This window comes from Poecile atricapillus, chromosome 1 (assembly GCF_030490865.1).
Source record: "Poecile atricapillus isolate bPoeAtr1 chromosome 1, bPoeAtr1.hap1, whole genome shotgun sequence".
NCBI lineage: Eukaryota > Metazoa > Chordata > Aves > Passeriformes > Paridae > Poecile > Poecile atricapillus.
This window is the reverse complement of record NC_081249.1, coordinates 165,191,385-165,213,663: the sequence shown is the minus strand read 5'-3', so window position 1 is coordinate 165,213,663 and position 22,279 is coordinate 165,191,385. Positions and strand designations below refer to the sequence as shown.

Below are 22,279 nucleotides of genomic sequence, written 5' to 3'. Positions count from 1 at the left end.
CTCAGCAAGGCTGCATGGTGAGGCTGGATGACATACTGAGATAATTCACAACATAAGGTTTTGTGTGTGGATCTGAAGTACTTTCATGGTTTTGTTTTACGCAGTGCAAACATGAACAGAGCAGCTTGGATTTCTGGCACTGGTTTTAGGATGGAAGGGTTGCACATCCATGTGTTACTGACTTCACAAGAAGCAACAGTGGCAGCTTTCTGAAAAAAATGTATTAGTACCTGATGTACAGGAACCTTTCTCAAGCAAGTGCTGCCTTAACTACTGCATAATACTGGGAAAAGGATGGGAGAAGGTTTATTTCTATCATAATAATCTCCTAGTTGTTAGGACTGTAAAGGTTATGGAAAGCTAAATATTGCTGTTTCTTTCAATCTAAATACACATTTGTACTGTGTTTGCAGCTGTTTGTAGCTTTGCTAAGGTACAGCCATGTGAAGATAATGGAATGGGTTTTGATTGCTGTCAGCTGGAATGTGCCCAATAAATTCTGTATGTGATAGGAGCAGTTGTTTTGATTTTGTCTCTAGAATTCACCCTTTTCACAACACTGAGGGGGAGGGAATCTCACCTCATTCCTTCTATTAGACCGCTTTCCCTTCATTGTGTCCTTGTTTTGTTCTGTTTCAGAGATCTAATAGTATTCCAAAGATACACATATATGGGTGTTTGTGTGTAGGGCTGTGTGGGAGATGTTGTTTATCAGTGTATGTAAACAGTATGTAGTTTGTAAACAAACTACAAGGGTAGTGTGATTTAGAGGGACTGGCATGTAACAAGGGGGAAGGAAGTTGAAGAAGTCAAAGACAAAACAATGAGAGTTGCTGTAGAAAGTAGAAAAGGCGCAACTAGAAGGCAATGCAACAAATGTATTTGAGAGTGAATTGTTGGGGGATGGGGTGACGGTGAGCATGATTAAAGCTCAAAAACAAGATGCATATTAATGTGCATGAAAATTGAATTATAAAGTCGATACTGATGTGATTAACTACAGTATACAAACATATGTTCTCTTCTTTCCAGGAAGCATGGTCTAGAAGAGCTTTATATTATACTTGGATGCCTTTTGATATTGTTAAATAAACAAATGGTATTGTTTTGCTTTTGTAGGAAGATGAAAAATTTCTGACAGACTTGTTTGCACAACTAACAGATGAAGCCACAGATGAGGAGAAAAGACAGGAATTGGTAAGAAACGTGTAAAATATGTGACAGTTACCACAAAGTGACACATTAATTGTTTTTTTTTGTTTTTTTGGATGACTAAACTACTATATTTCTGGTTTTCAGGTAAATTTTCTGAAAGAGTTTTGTGCATTCTCTCAAACACTGCAACCTCAAAATAGAGATGCATTTTTCAAAACTTTGTCAAATATGGGCATACTGCCTGCACTAGAAGTCATATTGGTAAGTCATTTCATTTTTATTTGTCATAAGAATTTTGTTCATCTTCAGAGCTTTTTTTTTTTAAGTAACTTCAGCACAAACTTCAGCAATTGGTTTTGTTTTTGTTTGCTTCATTTGGCTTGTCCTAGCTTAAGGTTCAGAATGTTCAAAATATTTTTGTATAACTTAAAAGCTTTTACAATATGACACTGGTAAGTGCCAGTTTTTGTTTTCCTATTTCCTTTCCTAGCTTTGCTTGCTTTTTGGTATCCAAATAAGCAAGAAAATAGGGAAATCGATCAAATGGCAGGGAAACCATAAAATTTATTTTGTTCAACTGCTGTCAGATTTAAAGAGAAGTGAGAGTTGGCTTAGTTTTAGAATATGGTTTTAGCAATAGTTAGGTGTGATTTGTGAAAAGGAACTAGAGCTGTGTGTTTTCTGATTCCATTTAACCGTTTCAAGAAAAGAAAGTGATTTTTTTTTTTTACTTTTCCAGGGTATGGATGATGCACAAGTACGAAGTGCAGCCACTGATATATTCTCATATTTGGTTGAATACAACCCTTCCATGGTACGAGAATTTGTCATGCAGGAAGCACAGCAGAATGATGATGTAAGTAGAGAGTCCTCAGAAATGGGTGTATTGTTTTTGAAATGACTGGGGTTTGAAGTTACTGGTGAATTATTCTGTGAATGACATGAGCCCTAGTTTCAAAGAAGTAATTTGGAATTTGGTAAGAGGACACTGAACTGCTGTGTTTTAAAGAGTTCTGTTAGGTGAGATGAGTTCACCTGTTCACAGATACTTGTTGCATTGTATGATTTCAGATTTAGTGCAAGGGAATAGCATTTGAATTGATTTTTTTCTTTCCCCCCTCTTAGGATATATTACTCATTAACCTCATTATAGAACACATGATTTGTGACACAGATCCAGAACTTGGAGGAGCAGTGCTACTTATGGGTTTGCTTCGTACTTTAGTTGATCCAGAAAATATGCTTGCCACTGCCAATGTAAGTAAATACCTTCAAATGAAAATTGGTTTTTTTTAGGGTATTTGATGATATGTGTTACATATCCTTTCTTTCATTCCTTAGAAAACAGAAAAGACAGAGTTCTTGGGTTTCTTCTACAAACATTGTATGCATGTTCTGACAGCCCCTTTATTGGCCAATACTACAGAGGACAAGCCTAGCAAAGGTAATGATGCTCTAGATTTTGGGCACATAAAGGCTGTTGGTTTTCAGTGTTTAGAATAAGTGTCAAAGGACATTTTCTATTTGAAAAATTTGAGTCTGAGATGATGAAACATAGTTCAGAGTAAAATGCTGATTCAGTATTTAGTCATTTGAATAATGAATAAACACAAAACTCTGCGGAGACCTGATTTAAGAAGTGAACATTTGCTGCAAATTTGGCTTTAGCAAAAAATACAATAATTGTATAATTTTTAGGAACTCATGGGGGGTAGTTCACTGACATAGACTTCTAAACATGTCTAAATGGTTTCTTAAGGTCAGGAATTACAAGAAATGTTGCAATATTTCTCCTGGAAAGGTGTGCTGAATTTGGGAGTATTGTTTCTTCATCAGACTAAGAAAGCAGAGATCAGTGATGAAGTAATTGTCCATGCTGGCTACTAGCAGTAGTTCCTACGACAAGTGTTAAAAGATCCCAAGATATTTCTTGTATAGTACTTTAGTTAAAAGGCATTATAGATCACATTTTTGGTGCAGACTTAGTCAAGACACCGCATATGGGGTGATAGTTTATGATCTAGATGTGTGGACATCATAATGTCATTTGGTTAAATAAGCCTGATTACTCATGTTAGGGTTAAGTTCTGTACTCTGAACCTTCAAATGCAAATTAAGAAAAATTTAATTGGTTCCATATTTTAAGAGAGTTTCCTGCATATCTATATTCATATAAAAAATCTGTTCAATTTATGTTTTAAAGACTATATCCTGCAGCATGTTCCATAAAATGTGTGTGGGAAAATAAAAAAACTTAGAAATGTTTACTGGAGTGCAGTTGGGTATTTGAAGTTTGCTTCTGAAGGCAGTATTCCAGATACGTTTAATTATTCTGGTTTTGTTTTATTACAGATGATTTTCAGACAGCCCAACTCTTGGCATTAATACTGGAATTGCTAACTTTCTGTGTAGAACATCATACCTATCACATAAAAAACTACATTATTAACAAAGATATCCTGCGAAGGGTACTCGTTCTCATGGCCTCAAAGCATGCTTTCTTGGCATTGTGTAAGTTTGAAAGCTAAGGAATAAACTTGAATTTTACGAATGTGAACTGATACATATCTTCACTCTGCTGGAAGAAAACTGTTCATGACAATTTTTGACTGAATACAGAAATTCTACTGTTATAGTCTATGTTTCTCATACTAGAGTATAGATATATCAGCTACTGTTAGTAAATAATTTTGCATTTATAGATGCATTTTTATCCTAAAAAAAGGATTTTGCTGCATCTCAGTGGAGAGGGGAATTGAAGAGATGGTATGTCAGTATATACTGAATATACTAAGAGAACATTGTAAGTTTTGATGTTTTTTTTAGTAGAAATTATCAGAGGTACTTAATTAAGAGCTGTGACTACCTAATTGCATTAAACTGCACAGAAGTTCAAACTGTGGCAATTTCTTGGCCATGCTCAGCTCAGTAGTGTCAAAGCAGACTTAATTCTGGAGGCAAGTAAGAGATTTTCTCTGTAATTCTGTTGTGCACATGGAGTTAAAAAAACAAAGCCTTAAGTTGACTGAGCAGTACCATACAATAAGTACCTTTTTACATTTTGTACCCGAATAACCTGTACACATGGTTGCTAAGCAAAATGTACTGCCATGTGATACTGTACTTTATGCATGGACATTCTCTCAGTTGTGTACACTTTGGAGTTTCAGAAAGAGCTTTAAGTCAAGCCTTTGCCTTACTGTGTGTGTGAATAAAATGTCGTATACCAGTTTTAAAATGAGGTCATTTATATTCTAATCAGATAGAAGTAATTAAATGTAATCAAACATTTGAATAACAGGAATGATAAGCAAATTATTGACTTCTTTTACTGAGAGAATGTTTTACCTTTACCACAAGTAGTTTTAAAAATCAAAAATAGATTTTTATATTAGTAGTATTAAAGTTAAACAATATTATATGAATTCTTTGGTGAACAGAGGTGTTTTCATTTGTACGGTTACAGTGGAGGATTTTATTATGATAGAACACGTAAGTAATCTTCAGCAGTGTAGTCAAGACTATGGAGAAGCAGAGAACAGCTGAATATTGCAGTATATGAACTGAGGCTGTAAATTGCTCTAACTAATGCTGAGTAATTCCTGCAATTTTGCTTTTAAATTTAAAAACTAATTTTAAAAAAACACATGTGTTTCAGGTGCCCTGCGTTTCAAGAGAAAGATAATTGGGCTAAAAGATGAATTCTACAACCGTTATATAATGAAAAGTTTTTTGTTTGAACCCGTGGTCAAAGCATTTCTAAATAATGGTTCCCGTTATAATCTGATGAACTCTGCCATAATAGAGATGTTCGAATTTATCAGAGTGGTGAGTGCTATTATATGCTGAAGATAATTACTGTATTGTTTAATCTTGTCATTCAAGATTACTTTTCTTTTTGCTGTTGCCCTGAATTATGCTATCATAATGGGACCATGTATTTATATGAACCTTGTTTTATATCATTATTGCATATTTGTACATGTTCTTTCTTACATTCAAACAGTACCATTACTTGAAGATTAAATTCACTTGATACTGTACTCACAGTACCCAGATTTGCAAAGGCAGCACTAATAAAATTTCATCATGCATATTGGATGGACTTGGTATGACAGGAATGTAATTAGAAACTACTGCTGCAAGCCCATCAAATTTAGCTGTGCTCTGTAATGTCAATTAAATGGAATATGGAATTATACAGAATAGATACCAACCTCTTTTGATTATTTTAATGGAGTGCTACCAAGTTCCTTCCATAAAGAACCTCTTAAATATTCATGCCACTTTTGGCTGTCTGCTCAGTACTATTTCTTCGCTGTTGTTTGCATCCAGATTTTGACAAGATGCTGTACAGAGTGTAAATGTGGTTACATGGGGCCAAGCTAGGGTGCAGACAGTTGGGAGAAGTAAGTCACTGTGCATTGTCACCTCTTGAAACCTTTAGTGTTGATCACCTCTTTCTTCTTTGATTTGGGACTCTGATCATCATGGAAGAGCTGATTGAAAACTGGTTTTGAAGCTATGAAAAAAGTTCATCTATATAAGTGGTCATGACTTGTACAGTGGTGTATTGGATTTGCAGTGGCAGTGGTGGGCAGTGGCTAAAGGGCTGGCTTCTGTAGAAGCTGCTGGAAGCTTCCCCTGTGTTCAATAGAGCCAATGCCACCTGGCTCCAAGATGAATGTGCCATTGGCTCAGGTCGGAACAGAGATTGCCCTGCAGCTCACGGTGATGTCCATGGCAATGGCAATGTCCATGGTGAGGCAGCTGTCCCCCTGTAGCCCACTGGAGGTCTGTGGTGGAGCAGAGATCCGCCTGCAGCCTGTGGACAACCCCAGGCCAGAGGAGGTGGATGCCTGAAGAAGGAGGCTCAGACCCCTTCAAGAAGCCTGTGCTGGAGCAGGCTCCTGGCCAGACCCTGTGGCCCTATGGAGAGAGGAGCCCACACTGGAGCAGGTTCACTGACAAGATTTATGACCCCACAGGGAACCCTTGCTGGAGCAGCCTGTTCCTGAAGGACTGCACACCGTGCTATCAGTGTAGAAATATCTCTGGGTTACAGTGAAAAGGCTAATTTTAGGATTGGGTTTGGTATAGTTTTTATTGGTTCTGTTATATAGTTTTAGGTTCTGTTATATTTTGAAGGAGATACTGCTAGAAAATTGATGCCGTTTTGCTAATCAAACACTTGAGGCTCTAGAGTTTTAATTACACTTATATGCATGATACTCATTTTTGCATAAGTTAATTAATACAGTTCCTGCTATGGCATTCTTATTTCAGATACTTTTTATATTGTATTAAATAAACTAATTTGAATGAAAATAAGTAACTTTATGTTTGTTTCTTCCTATAGGAAGATATAAAATCATTAACAGCTCATGTAATTGAAAATTACTGGAAAGCACTGGAAGATGTGGATTATGTGCAGACATTCAAAGGACTGAAACTTCGATTTGAACAACAAAGGGAAAGACAAGATAATCCAAAACTTGACAGGTAAAATACACTAAATGCTCTTAATAGCATATTGATGCTTTAATTCTCTTATCAGACTATTGATGGGTTGTTCTCTTATACTGGGAAATATAGATAAAGTAGGGTACTGCTTGCATCTCAAGCCTTGCTGAATTTACTTGATTAAAAATGTGATTTTCAAATATGTTGCTACAGACTTTTGATCAACTTTCAGCAAACGTTATTTGCTGAACTCCCAGTCATAACACTAATTTATCATATCTTAAACTTATGTGCAGTACTTTAATGAGGCTGGAAGCCTACCAAGTATCTCTAACAAATTGATTTGTTTAAATAACAGATTCCCACCGTTGATTTGAAAGACTGTTCAGTTGTGAATTATCTTCTGTGGATTTGTCCTTCAAAAATTTACCCGTCAGATTTCCTTTTATTTTAGTTGTGGGAGTAAATAGTTAGATAAGCTTTATCAAGATGCCTGAGGAATAGAACATACAAAGAAATTTTCACAGAATACTTTCTTGTCCCTGTGTAGATTTGCTGATGGAGTAAAAAGCAATCTGATGCAAAGCTTGAATCACTCCTTCCATATGCCAGAGTAAAAGTTCCTATCCTTAGTACACAGTTGCCCAGGGTTAAAAGGTTGAGATGTATAAAATTAGGAAGTTTAGGCCTTCTTGCTCCATTTATTTTTGCTTTATGTCTAGTTGCATAAAAACAAAATGATTGCTTGGGTGAACAGTTGAGTTGCTCTTAAGAACTGTTAGCAAGATCTGTTCTTGTTTTGCTTTCTTAAATTAGTTTGAAAACATATTAAAATTAATTCAGGTTAGTCCAACTACGATTTCTTGACATTTCAGACTCTTATTTCTTGCCACAAGATTTCTTAATACTTAAATTTAAGAGTTGTACAATTAAAATGAGACTATAAGTGTAGATATATTTTAAAACATTGAAGCATTTCCAAGAGCATGTGCAGGATCTGCGGTTTTGAGTACTAAGGTGTTAAAAGTGAGGTGTTACTACTTTGGCTTATGTTAGCCAAGCTTATAATTTAAACAGATGTGAAATCCAAGGCTGTGATTCTTACTTACATTAATGCATATGTGGAAAAGAGCACACAGCTGCTTTCTTCAGTAATTTCCATCCAGTATAGCAAGTAACATTGTAGTTCTTTTCTTGGCTTAAGTTGAGCGAAGTGGTTGTGCTGCATGAGTTTTTCCAACAGAAAATAGAGCTTCAGGAGGTCTGTAGCTCAACCTTCTTCTTACATCTTGTATAGTGGCTGCACAAGTCCTGTCCCTGTCACAATGCATTTAATTTTTAAAGTGAAAACCCAGAAATAATAAGATGCACAAATAACAAGAACCTATTTATATATTTTAGCAAAGAATAGTTTTGTAAGGAAGGAGCCCAACATATTGTTGACACAGGCTACAAAAGTATTCATTGGAGTTCTTCTTAAGTCATAGTCTTGCGCTGTTAGCAGAACTTGAGTTTAAATACAATGTAAAATTATGCAGTGTGTATAGATGTATGATAATGCTTACATTATAAGTAAGTTTACTTATAGCTAGATTTATTATTAAAAGTACATTTAGCATTTATACTCAATAGCTTGTAATGTTCTAATTTTTCCCTTCTGGCTTTTTTCTGCACTCAGTAATGCAAATATCTAGGTTTTATTATTAACATTTTGATCCCAGTAACAGACATTTTATGAAAAACAAGAAATTTCATCCAGTAAATTGTGAAGTGCTTCCTCAAGAGTTTCATGCTGCTGTTGGAAACTGTTAAAATCAACATCTAGCAATGAATATGTTTTCAATGTCTCTTCCACTTCTCCCCATTCTTCAAGGGCCACATCCCTGTCCCTCTGCTCCAAGACCATAACACTGCTTCTGTGAGAGAAGAGAAAAGGAAAGTGGAGCTGAGATAAACCAACATTGATAATATATCAAATAGGGAGAGAGAGGTAGCAGTTCACATCCAAGGCTCTGAAAAATGGAAAATACTGATAAGTGATCAAAAGTTATAACAGGTGGATGTGACAGAGAGAGAGAGCTTTCTCTTAAATGTATCTGCTTAAAACTGGAGTCATACTTCAGTTAGATTTTTATTACTTCCTTTTAACTTGTTGGACCCTGAATACTAGCAGGTTACAAAGTATTTTCAGAGAATAAGTATGTATTTCTAAACTCTGTTTTACAGCTTTTTATTTACCAGTGCAAACTGGCAAACCAAGTTTGAATGCAACACTTCAGTGAGATTTATTAAAATTACTTTTAATATTTCTGTTTATATGCTACAGAATTTTGTACCGATCAAGTAATGTGAATGTGCTATTAGCAGTTTATTTGTACTGTATTAGCAGTTATTAGTACTTTATTTGATTCTTTATACAGTGAAATTTTTAATGATATTTTCATTGAAAATACAAAGGTTCATATTAGGGAATGATTTGCTGGTGTTTTTATGGCTCTGCGATGTATAGATCTGTAAGCTGTCACTGAGTATCAAGTAGAAGTTTTATTATTAATATAAGTTGATTTTTGAATCTAAGCTTTTAAAACTTACTGTTCTGCAGCATGCGCTCCATTTTGAGAAACCACAGGTACAGAAGGGATGCAAGAACCCTTGAGGATGAGGAGGAAATGTGGTTTAATACTGATGAGGATGATATGGAAGATGGAGAGGCAGTGGTGCCCCCTTCTGACAAGCCTAAAAATGATGAAGATATTATGGATCCTATCAGTAAATTCATGGAACGAAAAAAATGTAGGTGATAGAAGATGAATGCTATAACTTGTATTATTTAGTCCTACTGCAATGAAAGATTTGCATGTATTTATTTTGAAATTGCAGCATCCATTTGGTAGATGACACTTTAAAAAAGTTTTGCTGTCTTTAAGAGTAGAATGATACAAAATGTGTTGCAGATTTCTTAAAGCATTTGAATTAAAATCTTAGCTGATAGGCAAGTTTTTCTGTGTTTTATTTGGGTTATAATTCAATGTTATGTATTGAATATACATAATATTTAGAACTCAAAATTTTCTACATAAATGTTCAGGTGATACCATTGGTAAAACAAAAGTGTTCATTCCTGGCCAGTGACAAATGCTGGTAGGTGATACAGTAGTATGGAAAAAAAGTCATATGATGATGCACTTAACTGTGTTACACAGAAAGTATTAAGCCTTTTCCCAAACAGTGAAGTGATTTGTAATGAAATGTTTCACTCAATAGTACTGCTTTACTTTTGCCTTTTTTTTTTCTTTTCTTTCTAGTGAAAGAGAGTGAAGAAAAGGAAGTTCTTCTGAAAACTAATCTTTCAGGTCGTCAGAGCCCGAGTTTCAAACTTTCTTTTTCCAGTGGTACAAAATCTAATCTTACCAGCCAGTCATCTGCAAGTAATCTGCCAGGATCCCCTGGGTCCCCTGGGTCTCCAGGGTCCCCTGGCTCACCTGGATCAGTTTCTAAAAGCACATCTCAGATGGCAGCTATTACAACTAAGGTAATTATGAATGGTTGTGGTTGACTTCATTGTTACAGAGTAGGAATTTGCTTTTGCATCTCTCTGAAGTTTGTGAGTCCTGACAAGTTAAGCAGTAATGGACTGTCTGGTTTGTGTGTACTTCTTGTGTATTTCTTGTCCAGCCTTCAGCATTTTTAATGAGATTTTTCATGTATATGAAAGAAATAAAAGCTCTTTTAATGCCCAGACTGGTCAAGTAGGAAGCATGCCACTAGTTACTCTTAGCAGTGCTATTTACTGTGGAATACAGATAACACTGTACTTACATTAAATTACACAGCATTATTTGACTGGTAAAAATAAATATTTTTTGGAACATAGCCAAATTGTGGTACATACCACAATGCCCTGCCAGATCCATTGAGGATTTCTACTTATCATCATTTTAATATTGTTCAGAATTCTGTAACTGACCTATGTGGAAGAAATAAGTTGCACTGGACAATGATTGCTGTGAGCCACAACAATTTTTAATACCAGAGTGACATTTTTACCCTAGGACTAACTTACAGTTTTGGTTTGGAACATTCTGAAGTAGAAGAGAAAGGCCATTTTAAAAGAGCATTGTAACTTGGAGTGAATATTCAAAACTAGCATTTTTAGGACACCGTTGGATTTTATCAGACTTTTGAATAAAGATGTTTGAACTGAGTCGGTAAACTAGAGTTGTGTGTTTTTCCAGCACAGGGGGCAGATAAGGTAATGTTGATATAGTGCAGTTCAGGTAATGGGAATCTTTTTTCATAACAAGTGTTTCCATTTCTGAAAGGTATGTATGTCAGTTGTAAGACAGTCTTGGAATAACACCGTTTCATCCTTGTTTTGTAATGCCACCATACTGCTTGTTCACCTGACTTCTAGTGAAGATAAATAGGGGTTTAGGTTTGTTTATTTTTTTCTACTCAGCATGACTTAAGAGTTTGTATTTGGATTGCATTCTCTTGAAAATACCTGGATGAAAATACTTTGGCTGATGGAAGAACGTAAGGATACTTCCTCTAAATCCCTATGTGGAGGAAACTCCCTGCATAGCCCAAGAGTTAGTCAAGTGCTTTTTAAAAGGGATGGAATTGGCTTGCAAATCCATTCAGTCTATTAGAGGTTTTTCCTCTCTCAGACAGTGTAATTCCTTGAGTCTGAAATGGAGTCTTTACATAAGGAACATATTGGATACAGTATTGACTCCACAAATTCAAATAGTGGTGACAAAAGAAAAATGTTCAGGATACAAAGGAGAGCATGCAGCACACTGAAAAACACTTGTGGATTCAGGCAGAAGGTAAAATGTGCCACAGTCGCAAACTAGAAACAGTGTTGAAATTGGGTTTTTCATTAATTACCTGATATTGTTACTTTAGGTGTCATTTACTCAGTGTTATGTGTTTGTGACTGTACAGAGTATGTGTAATTGTTTTTCAGGTTGTATTTTGGTGTACAGTTGACTGAAATGTTCTGGTTTGGGTGTCCATTATTAGGCACCTGAATAAGTAATAGGACCTTTGAGTAAAGTATTTCACCACAACTGCCATTGTAGTCAAATGCTTGTTAAGCTTCAGAAATTGCAGCTTAGGTAGGGGAAGTTTCAGAAGTTCGTGCTGCTTCTTCAAGGGTCCGAAGCTGCCTAATCTTAAATTTGTGGCTATTTGCAATGCAAGAGGATTTTTAATGATACTAGATACATTTTCATTTTCAGCTGACAAGTTATTTAAACTTTGTAACCTGTACACATCATACAGTTATATTACTCAAAAAAATTCATTGTCACTATACACTTTAACTTTTGTGAAGCAAACTGTGTTCTAAAAGTATCATAATTCAAAAATTCAAATTGAAGGGCATTCTGCATTTGTTTTTGAAGTGCTTCCAGATTGCTCAAGTCAGCTGAGCTCAGTAAAAATAAACTGTATCTTTACACATGGTGCTGCAGTGACACTTAGCAAAATCGTGTAGACTTTTGGCTTTATTTGAATTTCAACTGGAAATATTTCCAGTTAGATAGATAAAAACCCATTTTGAATTTATTAATTTAAACATTTCTCAGATAATATAATTTTCATTCATACTGAAGGATTTATTTTTGTTTTGCATCATTTTATTCAAAACCTTCTGAACCAGCTTGCTTATGGCAATATTCTGTGCAAACATCATGTTACAATGCTGTTGTGAATTACTGATATACAAACATTCTCTTAATAATAATAATTTGGTCTGTTTTTGTAGGGAGGCCTTGTTGGGCTTGTAGATTATCCTGATGATGATGAAGAGGATGATGAAGATGAAGATAAAGAGGAAACTTTACCTTTGTCAAAGAAAGCAAAGCTTGAGTCATCATAATGGCAACTGCTGAAGAACATTACCAGTTGGGGAAGGATTTTTTTTCCAAAAACAAAACATACCCACAGCAAAGCAGCAATCTTTTGTGAATTACTGTGTATGACACAGATCAACCTATACAAATGGATTTCTGCCAATCAAGTGCCAATTCAAAGGAGCAGAAGAAGGAGAAATACTTCATTTAGGGGAAAGACTTATGCCTTTGAGCTCTCCAGCTTGGACCACATGTTGCCCTTTTCTCAGGGAAGGAAATGGAAAACAAAACAAAACAAAACAAAAAACAACAAAAAACAAACAAACAAACAAAAAGCCAACAGGGCAGGAGTTTTGTTAGTGGAACTCTGGATTGGCTGGTCAGTTGCTACAATCAGAATATGCTTTCTTGGACCATGTATGAGACTTCTGAAGAAAAGGCGGGTTTTGCCATAATTCTTCACTAGTTAAGAATGCCAGCAGTTTCTTTGTATAAAAGAGACCTGCCTTTGAAATCGTACATTCTGAACATTTTACTCGAGCTACAACAGGTTTTAAAAACCTCTGTGGGGGAGGGCCGAATATAAAGTTTCCTCTTTTTTTTTAAATCTGTTCCCTTTGCCCTTTAAACTGCAGAAATTTTTTTTGAGGTGGGGGATTTGTTTGTCCCTTCTTGATTAAAGATTGAGTGGAATTCTAGATGTGGTCACTTTTGTGTCATAATTTTTTTTGCCCCCCTGAGTGTATGCTTAGTTGTTGAGTATATATTTGGGACCATTAAAATTTTTTGATGTAATATAATCTCACTGTTGTGCTGGTACCTGTTTCACACTGTGTAATTTTGTTCTGCATCACAGTTCTTAATACGTTGAGGATTTTATGGTATAGTTTTTATTGGAGAAAAAAATCTTGCAACAATGTGCATAAAAGCAATAATATTTTGTGACTAAATATTTTATATTAAATTTTACAGCAGCACCTGTTGAGAGAAAAATCAGGGAAATAGGATGAAATAAAAAAATTTAAACCTGTAGATAGGACATTAGTACTCCAAAGAGACTGAAATTTCATAATGCAGAACAGTGATGGTAACTAACTCATCAAAATGCAAGATGGATGAATTAGGAATACCAATATACTGACTCATTTGACTTAGAAGAATAAAAAAGAAATAATTAAAGCTGAAGGAAAATAGCATTAGTGGTATTTTTTAAAAGTCTATGATCCCCTTTGGAATACCAGTTTGAGTGAATAAAAGATGGTTGTAGAATAAACTCTTCACAAGTGCACCATCTTTTGAAATTTATTCTAATACTCAGTTGAAAAACAGCAGTTGCAGTTAACAGCAGTTAACTTGCTCTAAATCAATGACCACCTTCTTTCCCCTTTTCCCAAAAATCTAAATAATACTAATTTGAAATAGGCATTATATCCTGCTTCCTTACAGAGGATGGATTTACACAGCAGTGCCTCCTATGAAGGGGCTTTTACTCAGTTCCTTTGCGAAAGAAAGACCTTTTCTTTCATCTGTTTTCAAGAGCTTATGTCCTTTTGGGCATTCAAAGCACCAGTGTTGCAGCAATCATGATATTTAATACGTAAATGTATCAATACAAACAGAAATAAGAGAAATGAGAATCTGAGGCAGGATCAAAGGTAATCACACCCAAGGGTAGATGAGCACTTTGTTTCTGAACGTTGTAGATGGCGTGGCAGGTTCTGTGCCAACCACAAAAGGCAAAGCTTCAGTGCTTGGGCTTTGTGAGTATATACCAGCCAGTTTGGATTTAAATAAAAGAGTGCATTAGGGAGAAATTATTAGCCATCTTTTCCTCAAAGAGTTAATTTGTAATCACTTTCTAAGGGTGAATTTTTACAATGTATTTGAAATGTCTGTGATAGGGCAGTTCTCAGCAATAAGTTTTACAGAGTTCAGGAGTTGTGTATGTGGTCACTACAGGATTAGACACAATCTGCTGCTGCAGGCTGAGTCCCCATGCTGTTTCAACAAACTGTCCAAAACTTGATTTTTGCAAATTTGGTGTCAGAGCTGACATTGTGACAAGGAAATCTGCAATTTTGAGGTTTTCTTAATTAGCCAGAACCTAAATCCAGCTCAGGCTGTCAAACTTTTCTTGACCATAAAGCTCTCAAAATTCATCCTTAAACTCATCTGCAAGTCTTCCAGGCTCCATCTCAGGAAATCATTCTTCTGAGTTGGTCAAAGGAACACTTTTGTTAAAGTTTTTTTTCTGTTCCTTTGGCAATCGAGTGCTTGGATCTTGTGATGTTTGATGCTGCAGTCTTCCAGACTTTCAGATACTTTCATAATACTTGTAGAAATCTTGGATTTTGAAGCATTGCATTTAACAGAGGAAATGTTATGCTGAAGTTATTGGGCTTGGTCAAAATAATAATGAAAGCAAGAAGTTTTTGAAGTTTTTATATTTTTATGAAGCTCTAAAAGACTGGTAAAACATTAGGCTGCATGTCTTTTAGTGCTGTCTAACTTGTGGTTAGATAGTTATCTTCCCAGTTATCTAATGCTCGTAGCCTGACAGGACATGTCTGCGCTGAGATAATATATTCATGGAAGTTGGAAGTAGATGAATGGTGGGTATACTCTTGCCCAGTGACATTCACTTTTGCATTCATGGAAACCTTGAAATGTATTTTAGGAAGAAAAAAAATACTGGGATTGTGAGAAGTGATGGATAATTCTTTTTTTAAAAAGTGAGTTTGAGTTTATAGATGGAAAAAATTATGTTAGGAAATAGTACTCTGTTCTAGATCTTTCTTTGGGCTGATTTTTAAAAAAACATTTGTCCTCATCCCAAGAGAGCTGCATGTATAATGTACTAAGCATGGCTCAGTCATTCTAGTTGCATTTTAATTGTGCCCTGAAGTATGGTTTACAGGGCAAACCCTTCAGTATTTACAGACAAGAGCCAGGGTGTTTGAATCATCCATACAGTCCCCTCTATTCCTTCAGTGGCTGAAAGACTTGATACTGATTCCTCAGATGAACTTCCAAGCTTTGAGTCTCAACTTGCTGGGAATACCAGACAGAATGTATGTGAACTACCTGGTCCCTCAAGGAACCCACACACTAATGAAAGTAATTCCTGGAGATCTGGAATATTTCCAGATTTTCTTCTAATGTGTGTAGAGTGTGGCTATATTGGGTTAACTGCACATCACCACAAAGGAGAACTGTATCATGAAGGTGAAAGGACTAAAACCAGATGTATCTAAACAGTGAGTTGTCTCTAGAATGTGCTCTCTGTGATGTGCCTGCTTGGCAACAAGGTCAGGCTATTCATTCATTCACCTCTCATAGCCCACCCAGGTGAGGCATCGTGTTCTCATGGAATGAAGTGCCAAGTAGGCCCAATCCTTTTAATGTATTAAGGATGGAACTGTTCAGATCAGGTTTGCCTGTGATTTTACATCCCTGCAGAGATTTTTAATCGGAGAACTGACGGGGCTCTCTTCTCATGTTGCTGCTGTGGCACTATCAGACAAGCAGCTGCCTTTTTAACCCAGGACAATGAAGTTGGTTGCCTTGCTCAGTGGTGTTTCCTGGCATCTGTAGAGTGGCCACAGAAGTTCAGCCTTACCCCCTAAACCTTTTTACAGTTGCAGAGGCATGCTGGAGCAGTGCTGTCAATGTCAGAGCAGCACTGCAGTTCCCCTGCTTTGAGGACATCAATTCCCATTCCAGGTAAGCTGTGAAAGCAGGAGATGAGATGGGTCACCCACAGCGTATGTGTAAAACCAGGTAAGAATTCAAAGAAGAGAAGTTGCCACAACTGAAATTTTTCTAGAGAAGTTGTCCATGTGCATGATCTCCACCACTTTCTCTTTTTGGAGTCCAGAAGAAATGATGGAATATACAGCTCATAGTTCAGTTCAGAAAGGAGACAGGGCATATGGGCATGCTGTGGATACAGGAAAACCTCCCTGTGGGAGGGCCTGTAATGCCCACTTTCAATCAGAGCCATAATTTAATGTCTTAATTCATGTGAGGGAGGTGTAACTTCATGTATTTTGGGGTTGTCTTGTACAGAGCCAGGAGCTGGACTCAACTCTTGTGGGTCCCTTCCAACTCATGATATTCTGTGGTTCTATTCTGTGCTTCTGTTCTATGGTTCTCTCCTATGATTTTCATCAGTGCCTGGCTACATGATGAGCTTGTAGATTTGATTTGATGTTGCTCTAGTTGCAACCACATTCACTGGAGTATGAATGTTATGGGGGTTTAATAGAAATTACTAGAACAATTGAAAGCTGAAATGAAACCCTGTGGACTGCTGGAAAAAAAAAAGGTAATTAAAATAGGGAGGGGGAAGATGCCATCTTCTGTATGCCAATTGTATTTATGAACAGTGTAAAAATAATATATAAACCAGTAGGTAATATTAAAAAAGCAGAATGCTACTGGCAAATGATTGAAATAGCCACTGATTTACAGTGACTTTAGATGTATATTGGTGGCTTTGCTGTGCACTGTAAAATGTCCCAGGGATGTACAGTATCTGTCTGTCCCAGGACTCTGATATGGCTCCATGGGAACAGCTGTTAGCGGCTTAGGTTGCAGTCTGGAAATTACCTGGTACAGGAGGGAACTATGCTCACGACATGTGCATCTGTAATACAGATGGGGGATGATTTGGGCTGGAGAACACTGATCTTCTAAGCAAGTGTAAACTATCTGCATAAAGATCCAGGGGGTGGGCTGCCCACCTGAGAGGGCTCAGCAGCATTCCCTGGCTGGGTGTACCAGTGTGGGTTAGCATTCCTGCTAGAAGTACGTGCATCCTGGAGCCCATACTTCATGCTGCCAAGTTTTTAGACAAGGCTGGTCTTTTCTCTTGTGTCTGGCAGCTTGCAGCATCCTACTGGCCTTTGTAAAATACATAGCAAAGTATGGCTAGGGGCTGATGTAGGTCAGGAAGAGAGGCTGTAGCACTACAATGTGTCTGATTCTCTCTGTGCTTTTTGGATACCTCAGGTATGAAATACATTAAATAGTGAGAGAACTGAGTTATGCTAATTGATGAATCTGCCTACAGGTCTTGCATCAGAGGATAAAGACAGTAGGAGATGTGAATAGCCAAGTTAAAAAATGGGGTTTGAACAGTATTGTCACCACAGGAGAGTCCTCATGTGCTCTGCAGTGAGTCTACAGTCACTCCTGTATCTGTGAAATACTGGTGTTATAATGCAAATAACAATTCTCTAAAGCATCTGTAATTAAAAAAGTCTCAAGGGAGTAAGTCAAGTCCATGTGATTTGAAGTCAGTTTTTGTCCACACTGACCTTCTTTACATAACATTAAATTTTTATATAATTAGAATTAAAGCCACCTTCTGTGCTTCTGTGTATTAAGTGACTGCACGTGATACATGAAGTACTGACCACCAATTTTTACCATATTCTTTTAAAACAACTGTATCTAACTCTGTCACTGGACAACCTTAGTTTTGTGCCTTCTGTCACAATGCCTCAAAACTGGAGTCTTTCATCAGTTCCTCAAATTCTTCTTCCCACATCTGTGGCTCTTGCACACAAGTGAATTCAGGGTGCTATTTGGGCAGGTAGCAGGGACACAAATTTCCTCATCACCATGTTCACAGTTCCAAGAAATGGCTCTGCCCTTGGTAGGTATCAGAGGTGGTGGTCCCAGCCCTGCTGCCATCTGTCTCCCTGGTTTTGTTAACTTCTCCCTGGAGTGTTTTCCTTCCACATGAATTTACACTTCAACTCCAGCCAGCCTAAGTTTTCCCAAAGATGCTTATAAAACTTTTGTGCATGCTTGCCTGTTATTTTTACCTCACCCCCTGTGTCATCAGTTTAGATATTGATACAATCTTGTATAACTAAAATGTCAAAACAGCAGTCTGAAAACCTAAAGTTCCCTGAAGTGCTGGACCTTCAAAATCACATTCTGTTTTTCTAAGGACATTTGCTAGTTATGATTGACAGGAAGCAATACTTATGATTTCAAATATTTTTCATATTAATAAAACAATAAAAATATGTTCTAGTTAATAAATTTTAGTTCATTCTACGCTTTCTATACTTCCCTATTTTTCCTTTAAAGCAGTCAACAACAGTTCCCAGGGTGGTCCTACAGGTCCTTTTTCTTGTCTCATGATCCCCAGTTAACACTGCTGATGTAGTTCTTCTTTTACCTCCCAACAGAGAAAGAAACTGAGAAACATACATGGCAATCTTCTGCCTGGGGTATGTTCCCTGCCCTGATCAGAACACAAGGTTTGGGCTTAGGTGCCCAAGCCTTTACACCACTATTCAGTAATCACCTTCTCAACAGACCAGGGCCTATTGTGTCTTTAAAACCTGCAAGACACCTTCCCCTGGCTGCTGCTCCAGGGGACATTCTTCCTGATTTCCTGGACACAAAGTTTCCACCCTGCTGTGTCCCCTGAGCTCACTGTATTAGATCTCCAGGACCAGCCTTTGCTTCTAGCACCTCTTTAGGTTATGAATCTAACTAAAATTAATTTCTTCTCTCTTCTTGCAGGCATTCCTCCATTGCTGTGACACTCATTACATCTCTGAAGGGTTCAAGTCAAGGAGATTTTATCGCCATTTTGTGTTTGCCTGGGATGTTGAGTACTCCTCCTTTGCTGTCAAGTTCATGCCATGAGCCATAAACCACTGGTGCCCCTTTATCTCCTCCCCATATTGTTTGCTTGTATTAACTTTATTGTTTGCCTTGTGTGTTTCACTCTCTATTTATTTTCTATGGACTCAGAGGTTTATGAGATACTTACTCTGCCCAAACTCTCTCTCCTTGTATTTTAGATTCTATATTATGGTATTCTCTTCAGGAGCCTAAGAAGCTAGCGTAAATTTCAGCACTGAACAAACATGTGCCAGAGGTTAATTCTATTTTTTTCTGGAAGTTTCTCTCTGAATGTTTCAGATACCAACCATAGATTGTAAATCACTGGCATCCTTCCCCACTCCCATCCCGTATTCAGATTGATCCAAGGCACATTAGCAAATACTTCTGGGATTTTGTTTGTGTTTTGGTAGCACATACAGGTTTGTTTCTTTTTACTCTCATTCAAATTTCTTTACCACCTTTGTCTAAACAAGATGAACAATAATGAAAGCAGCATTTCAGAATCTAATCTTGTGAGGACCAAAGCTATCTTCTGACCACCTTCTTTTTCTCCTGGCACCCATTGTTTACAGCTTTGTGGTCTACTTAAAGCAAACTTGCTCCATAGCTGAGAAGTTGGTTGATGAACAGTCAAGTCATATTTACAAGAAAGCTGCTTAACTACGGTCCCAAGCAAAGGAGGAGAAAAAGCTCTTTCCTGATTACCATGAGTTTAACTCTCTTGTATTGTAACCTCGTGAATTCTGTTATTCCCATCCCTCAGCAACTTACACTTCAGACAGCAGATGAATGGTGGAGCTTTGTTGATGGTTGTACTCGTTGCTAGGGGACAGTCTGAGCGGGGTGAATCATGCCATTTACAGTCAGCCTAAAGGAACATTTGGAAATGTTTGAGCTTAGAAAGTTCCTTCTGTAGTCTGTGTCGTTGAAAATCGAGTGCTTTGTGGCTGTGAAAACTGCTTTAGAAATAGGCATGATGATAACGGAGGCATTAAACACACTGGTGTGTTTAGTAGCTTGTGCCTATGTAGGTGTCCTAAATCACAGTTCTGGCGCTTCTTAATTATTTGATAATTATGTTCTTAGTTAAAAGCTGACCATGTGAAATGGTATCAAAACAAAATTATTGCAAATCACATTAAACTTAAATACTACAAATTTTCATCCTTGCTGTACTGTAAGAAGCATGATTTCTAAATGCGATTGCTTGTGTATGTCTGGATCTAAACTTTCTTGGATATATTCGTTGGTACTTGTTTTATCTGCTCTGGGAATGCGGCAGCTTCAGGTACCATCAGAAAAAGAGAACTTGACCTGTTGTAGGTAGGTGAGGTTTTACAAGATATATCTTTGCTGGAACACAAGGTGGGTGAATAAACGTGCTCTCACTATAAATGCTAAGGCAGAGAACGCGGAGGACGCGCACACCCAGCTGGGGCTGACAGGTGTGGCACAGAATTACCGAGGGGAAGCCCCTCCACACGCCTTTTGGGGGCTCGTAGCCAGGGTATGTGTTCTGCCCAAAGCTCTCCGCAACCCCGCGTCCAGGGCTGCTCTCGGCGGAGCTCCGGGCAAGCCTGGGCTTGATGCTGCCCGGGCAGCGGCGCTCTGCAGCCTGAGCCCCGGGGCTCGGGGGAGACTCGCGGCCGCTCAGCATCTCCCCGCGTGCTTCCCCGCGGCCCTTCGCAACACCGCATTCCCCTTGCCCCGCAGCATTTTATCAGCATTTTCCAGACTCCGTCAGCGCTCCCAGAGCATTTCAAAGCAAGTGAAGTGTTATTTCCCTCCGCCGCTCGGCTTTCGGCACCCGACCTGAGCGCGCAGCCGCTTCCCGCTCCGCCGCCAGAGGGCGCCCGGCCCCCGCCCGCCGCGGCCGAGCCGGCGGCGAGCGCCTCCCCGAGCGCGTCCCCGAGCGCATTCCCCGAGCGCGTCCCCGAGCGCCTCCCCGAGCGCGTCCCCGAGCGCGTCCCCGAGCGCATTCCCCGAGCGCACTCCCCGAGCGCCTCCCCGAGCGCACTCCCCGAGCGCATTCCCCGAGCGCGTCCCCGGCCCCTGCTCATCCTGCTGCTGCTGCTGCGGCTGCACCTCCGGCACCCGCCTCCATACTGCCCGAGCCCAAATATTTCCTGTAACACAGGCAGTCACCTTGAATAACGCGGGAGCATTTGGCAGCTAACAGCATCCCCAGGAACGTTCCCTCGATAAGAAATTTGGTTTTTATAACAGTGCTCCATGATGCGCCCTGTTTCAATTGTCTCACTCCTGGCAATACCTGGATGGGACTATGCAGCTGTTGCTTCTTTTCAGGAGTCTGTCCTACGAACGAGTTGCATCCAAGCTGTGAAAAGTGGGAAAGCATTCTTGCATCTGTATTCTGTCTCCTGTGAATAGGTCTGTATAGTTTTCAAATACTAAGTTGTTTTTCTTTTGATTCTATTGATTAACACATCTGTTGTAAGCACTGCAATAGCTGCTTTGAAAATTTATTTAGTGAAATCTTTCCATGAAACAGGAAATCATAAGGCTTCAAGAAATCAAAGCATGGTAGTCCATCTCTCTGAAGCTTTGAGAAACTATTAACCATTCTTTTTCTCTCCATGGCTGTTACACTTAAAAGCATACCTATTTCTCCATCCAACTACAACAGACAGTGTGCTTGCAAAGCTTCCTTCTTTTCAGGTCCTGAAACGACTGGACCACATCAGTAACATAGTAAAGGGTTAATTTAATTACTTGTGTCCTTCTGGTACCTTCTCTCATGAAACTGAGCAAAACAGCTTGTAAACAAGTTGCAATCACATGTACCAGGGTAGCAAGCGGGAGTTATCCCTCCTTGTCTACAGGGCTGCCTTAAATAAGGATCCTCATGAAGCAGATCATTAAACCCGATCTTTGGTGGGACAAACAGGCGTCTACAATGAACACCGGTGTCTATCACTCAGTAATAGCTTGCTTGCAAACTGCTCTGGTCCCTCAGGCACAGCAACAGATGTCTCTCCTTCAGCCGGTGCACAAACACATATGTACTCACCCCCTTACTAAAAATACGTATCAAAGGTAATTGGTTAATAATAACCAGAATTTCACATGTCTCGTCTGACTGCGCAAGATACAAATTTATTTTGTGAGTTCAGTATGGCCGAACG

The 22,279-nt window shown here is 38.3% G+C and overlaps 1 protein-coding gene across 1 annotated transcript in view; it reads left to right on the top strand.

Annotated features, from left to right (window-relative positions):
- Window positions 1-13,177, top strand: part of PPP4R3A (protein phosphatase 4 regulatory subunit 3A) — a 41,255-nt gene extending 28,078 nt beyond the window's left edge. The window contains exons 5-15 of the mRNA XM_058844268.1: window positions 1,120-1,197; window positions 1,300-1,416; window positions 1,895-2,011; window positions 2,281-2,412; window positions 2,497-2,599; window positions 3,508-3,666; window positions 4,814-4,983; window positions 6,515-6,657; window positions 9,221-9,411; window positions 9,924-10,150; window positions 12,392-13,177. Of these exons, the coding sequence (XP_058700251.1) occupies window positions 1,120-1,197; window positions 1,300-1,416; window positions 1,895-2,011; window positions 2,281-2,412; window positions 2,497-2,599; window positions 3,508-3,666; window positions 4,814-4,983; window positions 6,515-6,657; window positions 9,221-9,411; window positions 9,924-10,150; window positions 12,392-12,505 (1,551 nt within the window). The 3' untranslated portion in view covers window positions 12,506-13,177. The remainder of the gene's footprint in view (window positions 1-1,119; window positions 1,198-1,299; window positions 1,417-1,894; window positions 2,012-2,280; window positions 2,413-2,496; window positions 2,600-3,507; window positions 3,667-4,813; window positions 4,984-6,514; window positions 6,658-9,220; window positions 9,412-9,923; window positions 10,151-12,391) is intronic.
- Window positions 13,178-22,279: the final 9,102 nt, after the last annotated feature.